The following is a 14,949-nucleotide window of genomic DNA, read 5'->3' as shown; positions in this document are numbered from 1 at the left end:
TTGCTTACTGCAGCTTCCCTGGAAGCCTTTGTGATCAGCAGGGCAGGACCTGTGAAGGAGAAAGATCAGGATGGGCTATTGTTTCCACAACAGTGGTTTGCCCTGCCCAGCACTTGTGGTGAGATACAACTGAGTTTTATCTCTCCATTACAGGAAGCAGTGGCCCAATGGGAAGCTGATTTGCTCTAAAGCTATTTCACTACTAAAAGACCCATAAGGCAGAGATACGAAAGAACCCTTTTCTAGGCTATAGGGAAACAGAGAGGCAGGGGTAAGGGAGCGGAGGGGGTGGGGGGGAGCTGCTTCTCTCCCCTGGTGGCCTTTGGACAGGCAGTGAACGTGTGAAAATGGGGTTGGAAGGAGGCTATTGAAAATTGTCCTCAGATAAGGAGGCAGCAGCTTTCTGTTGATGGGCTTGGCTCTACTTCATATCAGATGTCATCTTGGTCTGCTTGTCCCACCACTGGGCCAGGCTTCAGCTGGAGAAGAGAGAATGAGGAGGCTGGAGGTGGGAAGCTAGATGGTCAAGCAGGAATGGCAGCCAGGGTCTGCTGTCTCATCTGCTTGAGCTCTAGATGAAGGCTTGTAAGATCCTTCAAACCTGCAATTACAGCTTTTTATCAGAGTACCTATGATTTTATAATTTATTCCTGGGTTTAAAAGGTGATATTTCAGAACAGACATTGTTTAATCTGATGTGTTCACTTATCACCTAAAAGGTGAGCAGCCCAGAAAAATCCTGAAGCGAAGAGAAGCTCTTGCCTATGGCTGCCTCATGACTGTTTCTGCTCCTAGACTTGGCTTCTTTGGGGTTTTCAAGTTTCTGAGATCTTGGTTCTTTAGCTTTGAGGACTAATAGTGGCTGGATGTTCTACCAGGAAAGAGGTCCACTTCTTTTACTCTGAAGCAACAGCTTGTATGACTGAATTCATTATTTCAGTCCCATTTTTGTGTGGTATGTGCATGTGTGTACAAACCCAGTATTTTTGACAGCTTGGTATTATAGCAAAAGATATAAGCCTTTTTTTTTTTTGAAGGGGGGAAAGGAAAAAGGGAAATAAAATTAGAGAATTGTTAGTCTTAGTCCATTTTGGGTTGCTATAACAGAATACCATAGGCTGGGTAATTGATAAAGAACAGAAATGTATTATAACAGTTCTGGAGGCTGAGAAGTCCCAGGTTAAGGGACCTTCATCTGGCAAGGACCTTCTTGTGTCATCCCACGGCAGAAGATGAAAGGGCAAAAAAGCACATGCAAGAGAGCAAGAGCAGAGACCTGAACTTGCATTTTATCAGGAACCCATTCTTGAGATAATGGCATTAATCCACTCATGAGGGAAGAGCCTTCATGGCTTAATCACCTTTTAAGAGTCCCATCTCTTAATATCATCACAATGGCAATTAAATTTCAACATAAGTTTTGGAGGGGACATTCAAACCATAGCAAGGATAGAACACGATGTAAGATTCAGGGAAGAAAAAGAAAAAACACAGTTGTTTTTTTTTTTTTCTTAAATGTGGTAAAATGCGTATAACAAAAAATGTGTAATATTAAGTTCAGTGGAGTTAGGTATGTTCACATTGTTGCACAACATTGCCATCATCCATCTCTTGAATTCTTCACCTTGTACAACTGAAACTTCTCTATCCATGAAATACTAACTCTCCATCTCCCCGTTCCTTCAGCCTGTGCCTCATATAAGTGGAACCATACAGTATTTGTCTTTTGGTGACTGACTTATTTCACTTAGTATAATGACTTGGAGGTTCATTCATGTTGTAGAATGTAATAAAATTTACTTACTTTTTAAGGCTGATTAACATTTCTTCACATGTGTACACCAAATATTGCTCATCTATTCATCTGTCAAAGGACATTTGGGTTGCTTCTACCTCTTGGCTATTGTGAATAGTGCTATGAACATGGGTGCACAAATATCTCTTCAAGACTCTGCTTTCCATTCTTTTGTATATATACCTAAAAGTGGGTTTGTTGGATTATATTGCAGGTGTATTTTAAATTTTTTGAGGAATCTCCATACTGTTTTCCATAGGCATTGTATCATTTTACAATAACATACCAGCATTTCGATTTTTCCACATCCTCACCAATACATGTTATTATTATTTTTTAATAGTATCCATCATAATGGGCATGAGGTTGTCTCACTGTGGTTTTGATTTACTTTCTCTAATGATTGGTGATGTTGAGCATTTTTTCATATGCTTGTTGGTCATTTGCATATCATCTTTGGAGAAATATCTATTTAAGTTATTTGGCCACTTTTAAATTGGGTTATTTAATTTTTTGCCATTGAGTTGTAGGAGTTCTATATATATTCTGGCTATTAACCCCTTGTCAGATACATGATTTGCAAATATTTTCTTCTATAGGTTTTACTTTTTCAGTTCTTACATTCAGGTCTTAATCCATATTGAGTTAATTTTTGCATATATTGTAAGGTAAGGTTCTAAATTCATCTTTTTGCATGGGGATATCCAGCTTTCTTAACACCATTTGTCAAAAAGATTGTCCTTTTCTCATTGAAGAGTCTTGGCACTCTTGTTGAAAATCATTTGATCACATATGTGAAAGTTTATTTCCAGGCTCTCTATTCTATTCCATTGGTCTGTCTTTATATTAGTACCACACAGCTGTGATTACTGTAGCTTTGTAATAAGTTTTGACATCAGGAAGTATGAGACCTCCAACTTTGTTCTTTGTTTTCAAGATTATTTGGGCTATTCTGGGTCCCTTGAAATTCCATATGAATTTTAGGATGAATTCTTATATTTCTGTAAATATGCCATTGGGAGTTTGATAGGGATTGCACTGAATCTGTAGATCACTTTGAGTAGTGTGATATCTTAACAATATTAAATCTTCCAACCCATGAACACAGGATATGGAAAGATCCAGTTTTTTTCACTGTTATCTACTCTTTATTGTTTCTCACCATCATCTCCTCTGTACATCAGAGTGACAGCTCTAGAATGGTGGTGGCAAAGTACAACCTCTAGGCCTAGGGCCTCATGTTGGCTGAAACTACTCTCAAGAACACGGCTGTAAAGCTAGCCTTAAAAAGCAGCTTTGTGACTTTATTATGGGCCTGTTTATTGGAAATTCTAAATACTAGATCTTTCTTGAAGAACTTGTCTTTCTGAACTCTGGTTTGCTGAAGATCATGATGTTAGATGTCACACTGAAGTGCAATAAAATATCAAGGTCAGATATGACAACAGGGCTCTTTGCTTTTCACTTCACTTATAATGTTCCTTCTTTTTCTGAATGATTTGCTTTGTAGGCTTGTCTTCACTGGGATTTATATTTTTGAAGCTTTGGTAAAAATATTGGCAAGAGGTTTTATTCTGGATGAATTTTCTTTCCTTCGAGATCCATGGAACTGGCTGGACTCCATTGTCATTGGAACAGCGTAAGAATGTTAAAGATTTTTACTGAAGGGCCTTGGGGTAAGAAAGGAGCCCCTTTGCTGCCATTAGGGCTCTGTGTGTCCATGTGAGTGGCTGACTGTGGCCTAATGACACCTAGACCTCTGAGTGCTGTGTTGGTAGGCTCTGAACAGCACCATGCAGCTAATTGGCCAGAGGCCCCCCCACACAAACCCATTTCTAAATCAATAGTCATGCTCTCATTTCTTCAGTCATTTACTCACAACACTGGGTAGTTATGGGCCAGGCTCTGTGCAAGATACAGGGGTTGTGACAATGAAAGAAAAAGACATGACTCTCAACCTCACGAAGCTCACAGTTGAGATGGGAAGAGGACAATTAATGACAATTACAATATAGTATGTTAGAGTACCAGAATAGGGGCTATGTATATATTGGGCTGTCAGTGCATATAGGAGGAATGAAACAGTTTTAAAAAATTTCTGGCTACTGCAAAGTCACAAAGAAGTTTTATGGTTTTGGCTTTTATGTTTAAGTCCATGGTCCATTTTGAGCTAATTATCATGTATGGTGTGAGGTAAGGGTTGAAGTTCTTCCTGAAGGAAAGGACGCTGATTTGGCATCTGAATCATGGGACGGAGTCAATAAAATAAAAAATCAGAAAAACAATGGCCCAGTGCCAGTGCAACAATAAGTAATTAGCGCTACTTAATTTGTGTGAGGCATTGTGTTAAGAACCTTGCATATATTTTCCTATTTAATATTCACAAAATCCCTTGGAGGTAGGTATTATTAGTTTCAGAGTTTTACATTTGAAGTTCAGTAGTTGCGTGCTCTTGGTTATTTAAAGGTGGTGTAGCACAGTGGTTGAGCATGTGGGTTCTGAAGCCAGACTACCTGGGTTCATGTCCAGGGTTGGCTGTGTAGTGGCTGGGAGACCTTAGCAAAGTGCACTGGGGCCTGGAACTTAACAGCTAGTCAACAAATGTTTGAGAGGATTTCTATTATCCATGGATATAGTCATGGATTATTTCAAGGAATCCTCATCTGTGTCCACATGTAAAGATTAGCTGAGAACAGCCTCTTGTGTAGTTCATGGTCCATGGCAATGGACAGTGATATTGCCAGATCCTGAGATGAAGGTGGGGCTGGGAAGGTGAGGCTGCGGACTTCACCTGGGTGGACGCAGGCCCCAGGCTGAGCTTATGTGTGGCCTTTGTGGAGATGTGTGGTGCAGCCGCAGGACTGAGCAAGCTCAGGCTTGCCCTGTGCTTTGTCTTGTAGGATTGTATCATATTTGCCACAGTTCAGCTTCAGGATGTCATCACTGCGTACCTTCCGAGTGTTCAGAGCTTTGAAAGCCATTTCAGTAGTTTCAGGTAAGTCACTCTAACTTTCAACACTGGCTCTGAGCTGGAGAGAATGTTCTTTTATATTTAAATTTTTCAAACTGTAATCCTGTAAAATAAAAACAAACAAACAAACCCTGCTTTACACTTTATTTGACTGTTCAAGCAGTAATTATTGAGCACCTAAGATACCCAGGCACTGTGCTTGCTGCTTGGAATCTGTAAGTGAGCAAACAGACACAGACCTTCTGGAGTGGGGTGAGGAGGAAGACATGAAGCAGTAACTATGACAAAGAAGTATCAAATAAATCGTGTAGCAAGTGAGAAAGTGCTATATGCCATAGAAAATAAAAAGGGAAAGCACACCCCTGAGGATAAGAAGTCACAGGAGTTAGAGGAAGCAGGTAGCAATTTAAATAGAGTGATCAGGATAGGTGTCATTGAGGAGGGAGAGGCAAGAAGAGATTTGAAGGAGTGACACAAGCAATATATGGGAAAGAATGTTCTGAGCATAGGAAACAGCCAGCGCAGAGAGGGGGACAGCAGGGATGGGGATGGAACTGGAGCATGGGCAGTGGGATCACAGAAGTGAAGGGGAGACTTGGAGCCACGGGGAGGACTGGGCTACTTGAGCTTCACTCTGAAGAAATGGGAGCTGTCCTGTGAAGAATAGAATGTAGAGGAGCAACGGGAGAAGCAGGAAGACAGGTAGGAGGCGTGGTGTTTCCATGGAATTACGCAGTCCCAGTCTCCTGCTGTGGGAGCCTAGCTGCCTGATGGTCCCAGCTGCCACCCACTGGGTCCACCGCTGCATTCCTGCTGGCGCCAAGATCGTGCTTGCCATGCATGGCAGGGGCACTAGTGCTGACCCATTCCTGAAGGACATGGGGCTCTTCTGATGGGGACCTTTGGCCCCCAGCAGCCCGACTGAGACTCTCACAGCTGCACTGCAGTCTGAGGCTCTTCCTGCCCTATCCTGCTTCCCTCCTTGCCTTTGCCTTTCTCAGATGCCAGACCTGCGTCACAGTCTGCGGCCTCTCTCTGCCCACTCCTCCCCGCCCCCATCTTTCACAGGCATTCCCACACCCTCGACAAATCTCTTGTGCATCTGATCCCAGACTGTCTGCTTCTTGAATGCAGAGTGACACAAGACACCGAGATCCACGCAAGGCATGGTAGCACTCTTAGATCAGTGTGGCAGTTGTGGAGTCAGTGGATCGTGGTCAGGTTCTGTGTAAATTTGAAGGTAGAAACAACGGGATTTCCTGATAGGTCACCTGTATACGTGGTGTGGGCAAAAGAAAAGAGTCGAGGATGACTCCAAGGTTTTTGGCTTCAGTGAATGGCGAGATGGAGTTGTCACAGACGGTGACAGGGAAGGATGTGAGAGGAGCAGGCCTTGCGGGTCGGGTTAGAGCTGGCTTTGGACATGCTGCGTTTGAGCTGTCTGTGGGATAGCCAAGGGACAGGGCCAAGCAGGCAATCAGATACAGGAGTCTGGAATTCCAGGCAGCAGTCTGAGCTGGATATCCCATCTGGGAATCATGGGCTTGTAGATGGTACTTAAAGCCGTGCAATCTGCCGAGATGACCAAGGGAATTTGCACTGGCAGAGAACAGGAGAGGACCTGAGCCGCAGGGCACTGCAAAAAGGGAGGAGAGAAGAGGAGAAACCAGAAAAGGAGATGAGCAGGAGCCAATGGTGAAGTAGGAAGGAAACCAAGGAAGGTCTCCTGGAAGCTAGGTGAGGAAGGTACCTTAGCCCTGGGAATTAGGAGGAAGCCAAGGATGAGCTGTGAATATGAACTCTCGATTATTAAAAAAATTAGGTTATCATGGCATACCCTTCTCCTCTCCTTCCCCTTTCTTCTCTCTACTAAAACAAACAAGCAAAAAACTTCATGAAAAAAATCTTCCCTCTCTGGAGTCCTTTTCCCCTCCCTTCTTCCCTTCTCTCCTACTCTCTTCCACCAGTGGCTCTGGCACACTATGGAAATCCATGGGGACTACTTGGTTGTGTGATTATGTAGACTTAAACTATGAGGGCTGTCCGGAAAGTATCCAGCTCTGCAGCCCTCGTATATCGTATGGCCCCAATACCTGCACTTCAGGCAATTTGGATCCTTTCAAACAGAGGCTATGGATTATTTTTTGAAACCCAGAAAAGCAACTATGTCATGATAAAGAAACTGGCTGTCAGAGGGCACTTTATGTAAACTCTGTCCCTTCTTCTTTTCCTTATTTGCAAGTAGGACCTCGGTTTCCCAGGTAGATTTATGAGTGTTTTGCACAAGCAGAGCCCCTCGTATTTTCGCATGGATAAAATATACATCCAGGCAGTCATTTAGCAGCTTTGGTGTCTCCTTCATCTCTGTGCAGGTGAATTTGGTCTCCATTGTGGCCCGTTAAACACTCTGAGATCCCTGGATGCTTTTTGGAAGTAAGCATGTGAGGTGCATGAAACTATGAAAAAATTATTCAGGAAACACAACCGTCTTTCATCTAAATTTCTTGCTTTGGAGAAGCCTCTTGTTAGGGATTAAAAGCTGGCTTGGGTGAGGCTGTGGCAGCCTCTGGTTTGGCTTTGGTCAGAGATACAGTGAATGTCCCAGCTCGGCCTCCAGGCTCCTCCCCATCTGGCGTCGGGCCGTGTGGGAAGCCCATCCACCAAGGGCTCGGCCTCACACTGACACTACTGCCACGTGTTCTCACCTCCTCCACCTTCAAGCTTACCGTTCAAGGTCTACTCTGATCAGCTGAAATTTTGTTACTTAGTGTCATTTCATGCATTACAATTCACATCTGGGAGCTCATCTCTCCAGCTACCTTGAGAGCAAAGACCGTGACTCAGTGGGCTGCTGGAGCTGACTTGTTCTTTTTCCAAGTTCATGTCCAGTGACATCATGTCAGCAGCTTGAAATCTCCTATGACCGTGAGGGGGGATCAGGATCTATGCCACAGAATTTAGAAAATGAGAAAACCTGTAAAAGGTCCAAATCAGGGCTTTCCCCAACCCAACCCACCCCCCTTGAAGAGCCAGTTTTAATCACTTACTAGCATACCACAAGATTATGTCCTTATTTTGTAACGTTGGCAGCCTAACAGTGTGCCATGGGCATAGTAGGTGCTTAATAAATATTTCTTGAGTGAGTGAATGGAAAGACAAACAGCCTATTTTAACTGGTAATCTGAGTTTTTTCCCCAGGACCTCCTCATGACTTGGATCTAGACAAAGCTCCTTCTTCTGCTCCTGCACCCCCCAATTTAGCTCATCTCATGGCACCCCATGTACCTCGATAGGAGACAGTAACTACCAAATGCTGAATACAGGTCTATCTCAATCTCTAATGTGGCCCCAGCTGTGGAGGAGCCTTCACAACTGTCATTAAGTTATGCCTGTGCCTGTGTGGCATGTTTCTGCTCAAAGTCCCCTCACTCACTCCTCAGAGAGGCCTTAAGGCAGGCATAGGGCAGGGGAAGATGTCGAGTCCCGGAGGAATTCACCACTTCGATGACACACAGCTTCTGAAACACAGAGTTGGAACAAGAACTCCTAGGCTAGGCCAGTTTCTAATGCCAGCCTGCAATTTGGCGAGACCAAGACCTTGGTTGCTGCCTCCTTGCCCCTGGCCCATTCGTAGCTGAGGGGGATGGGCTTCTCTCCACACCTGTCCTTCTCCTCAGGTCTGAAGGTCATTGTGGGGGCCTTGCTGCGCTCTGTGCAGAAACTTGTCAACGTGATGATCCTGACCCTCTTCTGCCTCAGCATCTTCGCCCTGGTAGGTCAGCAGCTCTTCATGGGAGGTCTGAATCAGAAATGTATCAGGAAGGACTGTGAGAATATCAGTGACCTTGAAGCTCACGGTAAATACCTCCGCGTTCGCTCCGTGGTGTGTGCATGGTTCACCTTGACTTAGCCCGACTCTTCCTGCCTGCATGCCTGCATTGCAGAGTCTGGGGAGCAAGGGAGGACTTCACCCATCCGGGGTGCTCCTGTGGGCAGATGCATTTCTTAGAGGATTGCCTCATTTTTCAGGTTTCCATGGAGAAGGCAAAGCCTGAAGCCACATCCGCAAGAGCATTGTCTGTTCCCATCCCTTGCAATTTAGATATCGGCCCACTTCTTTGTAATGTTTTGCAGAAGTGTTCAGAATGCCTGGATTTGGCCAAAGGAAACCAGCAACTTCCCAGTCCCCCTCCTTAAATATTTTCTCCAAAGACAATACTTCTTTTCCTGCCCACCCTCTCCACATTGAGGTCAATCTTACCCCTATTTCATGTGTCCCAAGTCACACATGACTACATTCTCTCCATGTCTGTCATGGGCTGAGTCTGTGTCCAGCTACCCAGGGATGGTCTCCGGTTCAGTATTATGTACCAAGCAGGCAGGGTGGTGGTGGCAATGTCATCGCTTCCTCCTCCATTTCTCCTTCCTTTTTCCTTTCCCTCCTTTCCCTTGCTCCTTTCTGAGGGCTTACGCCCCCGCTCCTCTCCAGAGATACACTTTGATTATTTTAGAGGATTCAGAACCAATTTATTTTCAAGCATACTTTGGCATATTTGCTATTCTCTTTCCTTTCAGTGTTTTCTTTAAAATCTGAATTTATGACTTTTTCTTCTCTTAGATTATTGTTTTGAAAAGAAGCAAAATTCCACTGAATTCAGAATGTGTGGCAACTGGATGGTTAACAAGTAAGAGGCTTATACTCTCCATCTTTCCCCCAAGCAGAGCACCTCTAGGCCTTTTGGAATGATGTTGCAAATAGTCTTCATCTGATCCCTGGTGGAAGCAACGATAATAGTTCCCACATGGTACTGGTTATGTCATATGTCTACGCAAGTTTGGACTTGCAATATTAAGTTAAAAATTATTCTCAAGTGTTTAGAGCAGCTTTTCTCCCTAGTTGTAGCTTATAAGAGACCTACTGAAAACTTAGTGATGTTTTAACTTTATGGGGTGGATACTAAAGACTTTCAAATGTGAGAAGGGATGTTGTGACTGAAAGCCCCACGAGGCCCTTGTTTCCTGGTCGGTGGCATCAGCCTGACGCAAGATATCTGAGCGTCTCTCTCTGCTGACCCACTGAGCACCACTGCCTGAACTAGAAACACAGCTGTACACACACTCACATACACTCGCCCCTTTGGCCCTGTGGGGAAACGCTTCTTTCTTCTAGGATATCAGTGTTCTCTGTGCTGAAAGATTCAATTCAGTAAAGATCTATTGAGTGTATTTCAAATAAAGGTAATATGCGAGGCACTCTGATGAAATAGATCACATTCAGTCCTCAATAACATAGATATCAAGAGCTGACAGTGTGCCCAACTCTGAGTTAGATCCAAGAAAAGAAAGTATGAACAATGCAGCCCCACACCTTTGAAATTGATGTCTTCCAAGGAAGAGAGGCAGAAAGGAAATACAATTATGTGTTGCATAACAACATATAGGTTGATGATGGGCCACACATGACAGTGGTCCCGCAAAATTATAACAATTTTTATATATTATAATTTTTGCTGTTCATTTTCTAAATTTAAATACACGGATACTTACTACTGTGTTGCAGTTGCCTACAATATTCAGTACAGTAACATGCTGTGCAGGTTTGTAGCCCAGGAGCAATAGGCTCCACCAGATAGCCTAGGTGTGAAGCAGGCTGCACCATCTAGGTTTGTATAAGTGCACTCCATGGTGCTCGCACAACCATGATATCGCCTAATGTTGCATTTCTCAAAATACGTACCCATCGTTAAGTGACATATGACTACTAGAAAGTGTGAGGAGTGTTACAAGGGAGACATGCAGGTTCTGAGAGATATGACAGGGCATGTGACTTTGGACAGTTAGGGAAGACTTCTCTTCACTTGCAAGACACAATAGGCTTTAATCTAATATGAGGTTTCCTGAGCTCTCTAGGATGATCGTCGATGGGACACATTGTACCCACAATGTCTTCATCTTAAAGGGGGCCCAACAGCTGCTGCATGCGATGCTTCCTTGACCCCTCACCCACACCAGCAGATGTGATTATGATAGCAAAAATCTAAGGTGGGGTGTGTCATCTAGACACAGAGAAGCAGCAGCCTTGGTTTCCAATTGGTCTTTGCAGTGTTCTTTGCATTCCAAGTTTACGTGCCAAGCATAACTCACTCAGTCTAGGTACAACATGAGAGCTCAGGAATTTCACAGTAAACCAACTCCTAGTACACAACATTCCACATTGATCATAACATGGTAGTTTCCTAGGAAATGGCACTCTTTGATCTGAGGTCACCTTCTGAGGCAGTCCAGGGCCCAGACCTAGTCTCCACCCTTTGCTCCATTGCTTCCTGCCCTGAGGACGAATTGACTGGTGACAACAACTCAGATCTGAAGTATGAGCAGGAGGTTCTAGTAGGTGAAGAGATGGAGCAAATGATTCCAGACTGTACAAACAGAAGGGTGAAGGCCTTGGGGCATGAGAGCATGTCAGGGATGGCAAGAAGCCCAGCGGCTTATTGGGCAGAGAGGAGGCAGGAGGGGAGACAAGAGCCCACCATGCAGGACCTAGCAGCCCATCAGTGCCAGCAACTTTGATCTTGATCATAGAGAACACAGGAGTAATGGAAAGGTTTTAATACAGGGGAATGACTTGGGGATATTAGAGTTTTTCAAAAGCCATCTATGGCTGCTGTGTAGAGAATGGATGAACAGAGTAGATGAGGAAGCCACTTATGAGACTGTGTTAGTACAGGTGAGAATCATGAAGCTATTCAGCAGCGATGGAGAGAAATGGACGGATGAATTCCAAAGACGTTTAGGAGACAGAAAGAACAGGACTTGTAGACCGAAGGGGGTGTTGGTGTTACTTGTGTGTACAAATGCGTGTGTGAGAGAGTGGTGGGAAGTGTAAAGGAGAGAAAACTGTTACCGGTGTTTCTCATTTCTGGTATGAGTGACTTGTGATGGGAGCCTTGGAAGAGAGGCTTAGTCAGCTGTATCGGCTGCCGAGAAGGTGCATCCAGAGAGGGAGAGATTGGGCAAAAAAGCTTATTTGTCGAGTGGTAGTCAGGAAACGAGGGAGACCAGGTGTGGTGGGTCCATTCTCAGCAGGCTCCTGGAAGCTGGAGGGCACTCAGACTTCACAGAATTCCCTCCAGAGCTGGGGGGAGGCAGGCACCATGGATGCCCTCCTTCTCAGTCACCCCCAAGCGAAGCATCCACTCACAAAGTCCCGCTGTGCCCACCAGACGGATCCTGATCATTGTCGGGGCCTCTGATTAGTACGGCTGAACAGCCCAGGCTCACCGGGCTGAAGAAAGCCTTTGCTGTAATGGATACCAAAAGAAAGCAACAGACAAAGTGGTCAGGGACAAAACAACAACAACTCAGAGAACCAAAAAGGGCTTTAAAAACTTTAAATAGTGTCTCTGGTGAAATTAAGAGAGATATGGCATACATAAAGCCAAAAATAGCTGGTTATGAAAAAAGAACAGTCAGAAAACAAGGAAGATTTATTAGAAATTAAACATGATTACAAAAAATCAATAATAGAACTAAAAGATAAAGTTGAGAAAATAGCCCAGAAAGTAGAAACAAAAGACAAAGACAGAAAATATGAGAGTAAATATCAGTCTAGTAGTGCCAATTTTTGGCTAAGTAGAAATTCCAGAAAGAGAGCTCCAGAAAAAACAAAAGGGAGGAAATCAGGGAAGAAATGATGTGGAAAATATCCCTGCAACTAAACATGCAAGTCCCTCAGTGCCCCATAAAGTGCCAGACACAATGAATGGAAAAGGACCACGCCAAATGCATTATCATGGTGTTTCAGAACTTTGACAGGGGGCAGGGGTGCGAATCTTAAAACTAAAGAAGAAAAGAAAGTCACCCACAAAGGAACAAAAATAAAAAATTGCACCAAAATTCTCAATAGCAACACAGAATAGCTGAGCAGTGCCTTCATAGTTCTAAGGAAAAATGATTTTTGATCCTGAATTTTTTTTCTGGTCAAACTATCAATTGATTGTGAAGGTAGAATAAAAATAGATATATGCAAAAATCACTCAGTCTTCTTAAGAAGCTGTTGGAGAGATGCTCCAGAAAAATAAGGATTTAAACTAGAAAAGGGTAAAGTGCAAAAGCCAAGAAAAAAATGTACCCAACCCAAGAAAGCCATCCATTAACGCAGGTCACAATGTTTTTTATGAAGAGTGACATAAGTAGTGATGAAGTGGTATGGGATGGGGGAGAGCTGACCCTCAGCTACCATAGGCAGAAGTTAATCAACAAGGACTAAGACTGATGAATCGAATATCAATGTCAGCACTGCATTCAGAGATATGGATATAAATGAGTTAAAAGTTGTTGCATTTAGGGTGCATAAAAGATGACACATTTATTTCATTACAAGCATTTTGATGCACATAATTTTTAAATCATATGTATTACTTTGATTAAAATACTACATTTATTAAAAATTAACATAACTGTTAATATAGTAATTAAATTAACATATACTACGTATATACCCTTAGTATATCCTGTAGATGTACTCAATGATGTGTGCTTTGGTAATATAGGTAAAGACCTATGTTCAAAAATACCCATTGCCCAAATGTTTGTAAGGACTTTTAATCACTAAAACCTAAATATTCATCATTAGCAGAGCAGTTAAATAAATCATAGGACTGGAGGCATGAAAAGAAATGATATATCTCCCTGTGTGCTGATACGGAATGATCTCCAAGCTATATTGTTCCATAAAAAAAGCAAGATGCAGGACAGTGTTCAAGGCATGCTCCCATTTGTGTATTATAAAAGATATGTATAGATATATGTGCTTCTATAGTCATAGAAAACTTCTAGAAAGTTATAAAAGTAACTGCTACCTCTAGGAAGCAGGACCAAAGGACTAGGGAGAGGAGGAGACTTAATATTCATTGTATGCATTGTTTTGCTGTCAATTGTTCAGTGTGTAATTGCTCTTAATTTTTTAGTGAAGAACTTGCTAATATGAATTTATTAATCAATCTGTTGGAAAATGAGTCCATGAGTGTCCACATTAAGGTGTGGGCTGGGAGGCTTGGCAGACAGGGATGGCCAGTCTAGAGAGACTTCCTTCCTAGGGCGTTCTGGTGTGAGCCCATGGCCCTCTGAAAAACCAGGCTCATGGGGAAAAGGGAAGCTGGGCTGTGGGGTATGTAATTCTTTCTCTGTTCCTTTGTTTCTAATATCTAGTGCCTGTTCTGAACAATTTCAATGCAAGCACACCAAAATTAATCCTGACTATAGTTACACGAATTTTGACAACTTTGGCTGGTCTTTTCTTGCCATGTTCCGGCTTATGACCCAAGATTCCTGGGAGAAGCTTTACCAACAGGTTATCTATTTAGAGTCTCTCTCCTTTTTCTCCCTCCTTCCCTCCCTCCCCTTACCTTCTGTCTATCACTTACCTACTTATCAATCATTTATTTATAAGCTACCATCTATGCTCCACTTTGTCCTCTCTGTCTCATCTTTAACAGTGTTACTGTTAAATTGTATTAGAAATTTCAAGAAAATTATAAATGTGATATTTGGAATAAGAGTGCAAAAACATTCCTCTTCCTAGAAATATTACCACTGTCCAGATTCCCTACTGTCTGAAGTTTCACCACTAGCAGTACCTTTCTTGCCTTAAATTTAAAAAATGCAAATCCCCCTGAGAAAGTCATAGGTAGTAAAGTCCCTGAAACTTCCATGTGGCAGTATGGATGGCATCTCCCCACCGAGAGACAGGGCATCAGGAGTCCCTGTGTAATCTTCGCTTGAGGCTACTGTCACCACCGTGGGGAAGAACGCTTCAGATGCAAGCATGTGCTCTGTCCCTTGCAGACCCTGCGCACCTGTGGGCTCTATTCAGTCTTCTTTTTTGTGGTGGTCATCTTCCTGGGCTCCTTCTACCTGATTAACTTAACCCTGGCTGTTGTCACCATGGCTTATGAGGAGCAGAACAGAAATGTAGCTGCAGAGACGGAGGCCAAGGAAAAGATGTTTCAGGAAGCCCAGCAGCTGCTAAAGGAGGAGAAGGAGGTAGGGACATGGGGTCAGGCAGTGGGTTCTGCTTGGGGGAGGGACCTCAGAGGCAATGTGGCCTTGAGCTCAAGGTTGCCGTCTGCGGCCTGGTCAAAATGCTTTCTCTACTGGTGCCTTTCTGAGAATTTAAGCCCAT

General features: G+C 43.4%; 1 protein-coding gene across 1 annotated transcript in view; it reads left to right on the top strand.

The window, feature by feature from the left end:
• The window catches only part of SCN11A (sodium voltage-gated channel alpha subunit 11), an 82,127-nt gene that overhangs the window by 12,602 nt on the left and 54,576 nt on the right, over positions 1-14,949 (top strand). Inside the window, exons 4-9 of the mRNA XM_069473459.1 lie at positions 3,306-3,434; positions 4,696-4,790; positions 8,444-8,623; positions 9,385-9,451; positions 13,977-14,118; positions 14,613-14,810. Of these exons, the coding sequence (XP_069329560.1) occupies positions 3,306-3,434; positions 4,696-4,790; positions 8,444-8,623; positions 9,385-9,451; positions 13,977-14,118; positions 14,613-14,810 (811 nt within the window). The remainder of the gene's footprint in view (positions 1-3,305; positions 3,435-4,695; positions 4,791-8,443; positions 8,624-9,384; positions 9,452-13,976; positions 14,119-14,612; positions 14,811-14,949) is intronic.

Source organism: Eulemur rufifrons, chromosome 7, assembly GCF_041146395.1.
Source record: "Eulemur rufifrons isolate Redbay chromosome 7, OSU_ERuf_1, whole genome shotgun sequence".
NCBI lineage: Eukaryota > Metazoa > Chordata > Mammalia > Primates > Lemuridae > Eulemur > Eulemur rufifrons.
The sequence above is the reverse complement of the archived record's forward strand: the minus strand, read 5'-3'. Positions and strand labels throughout refer to the sequence as shown.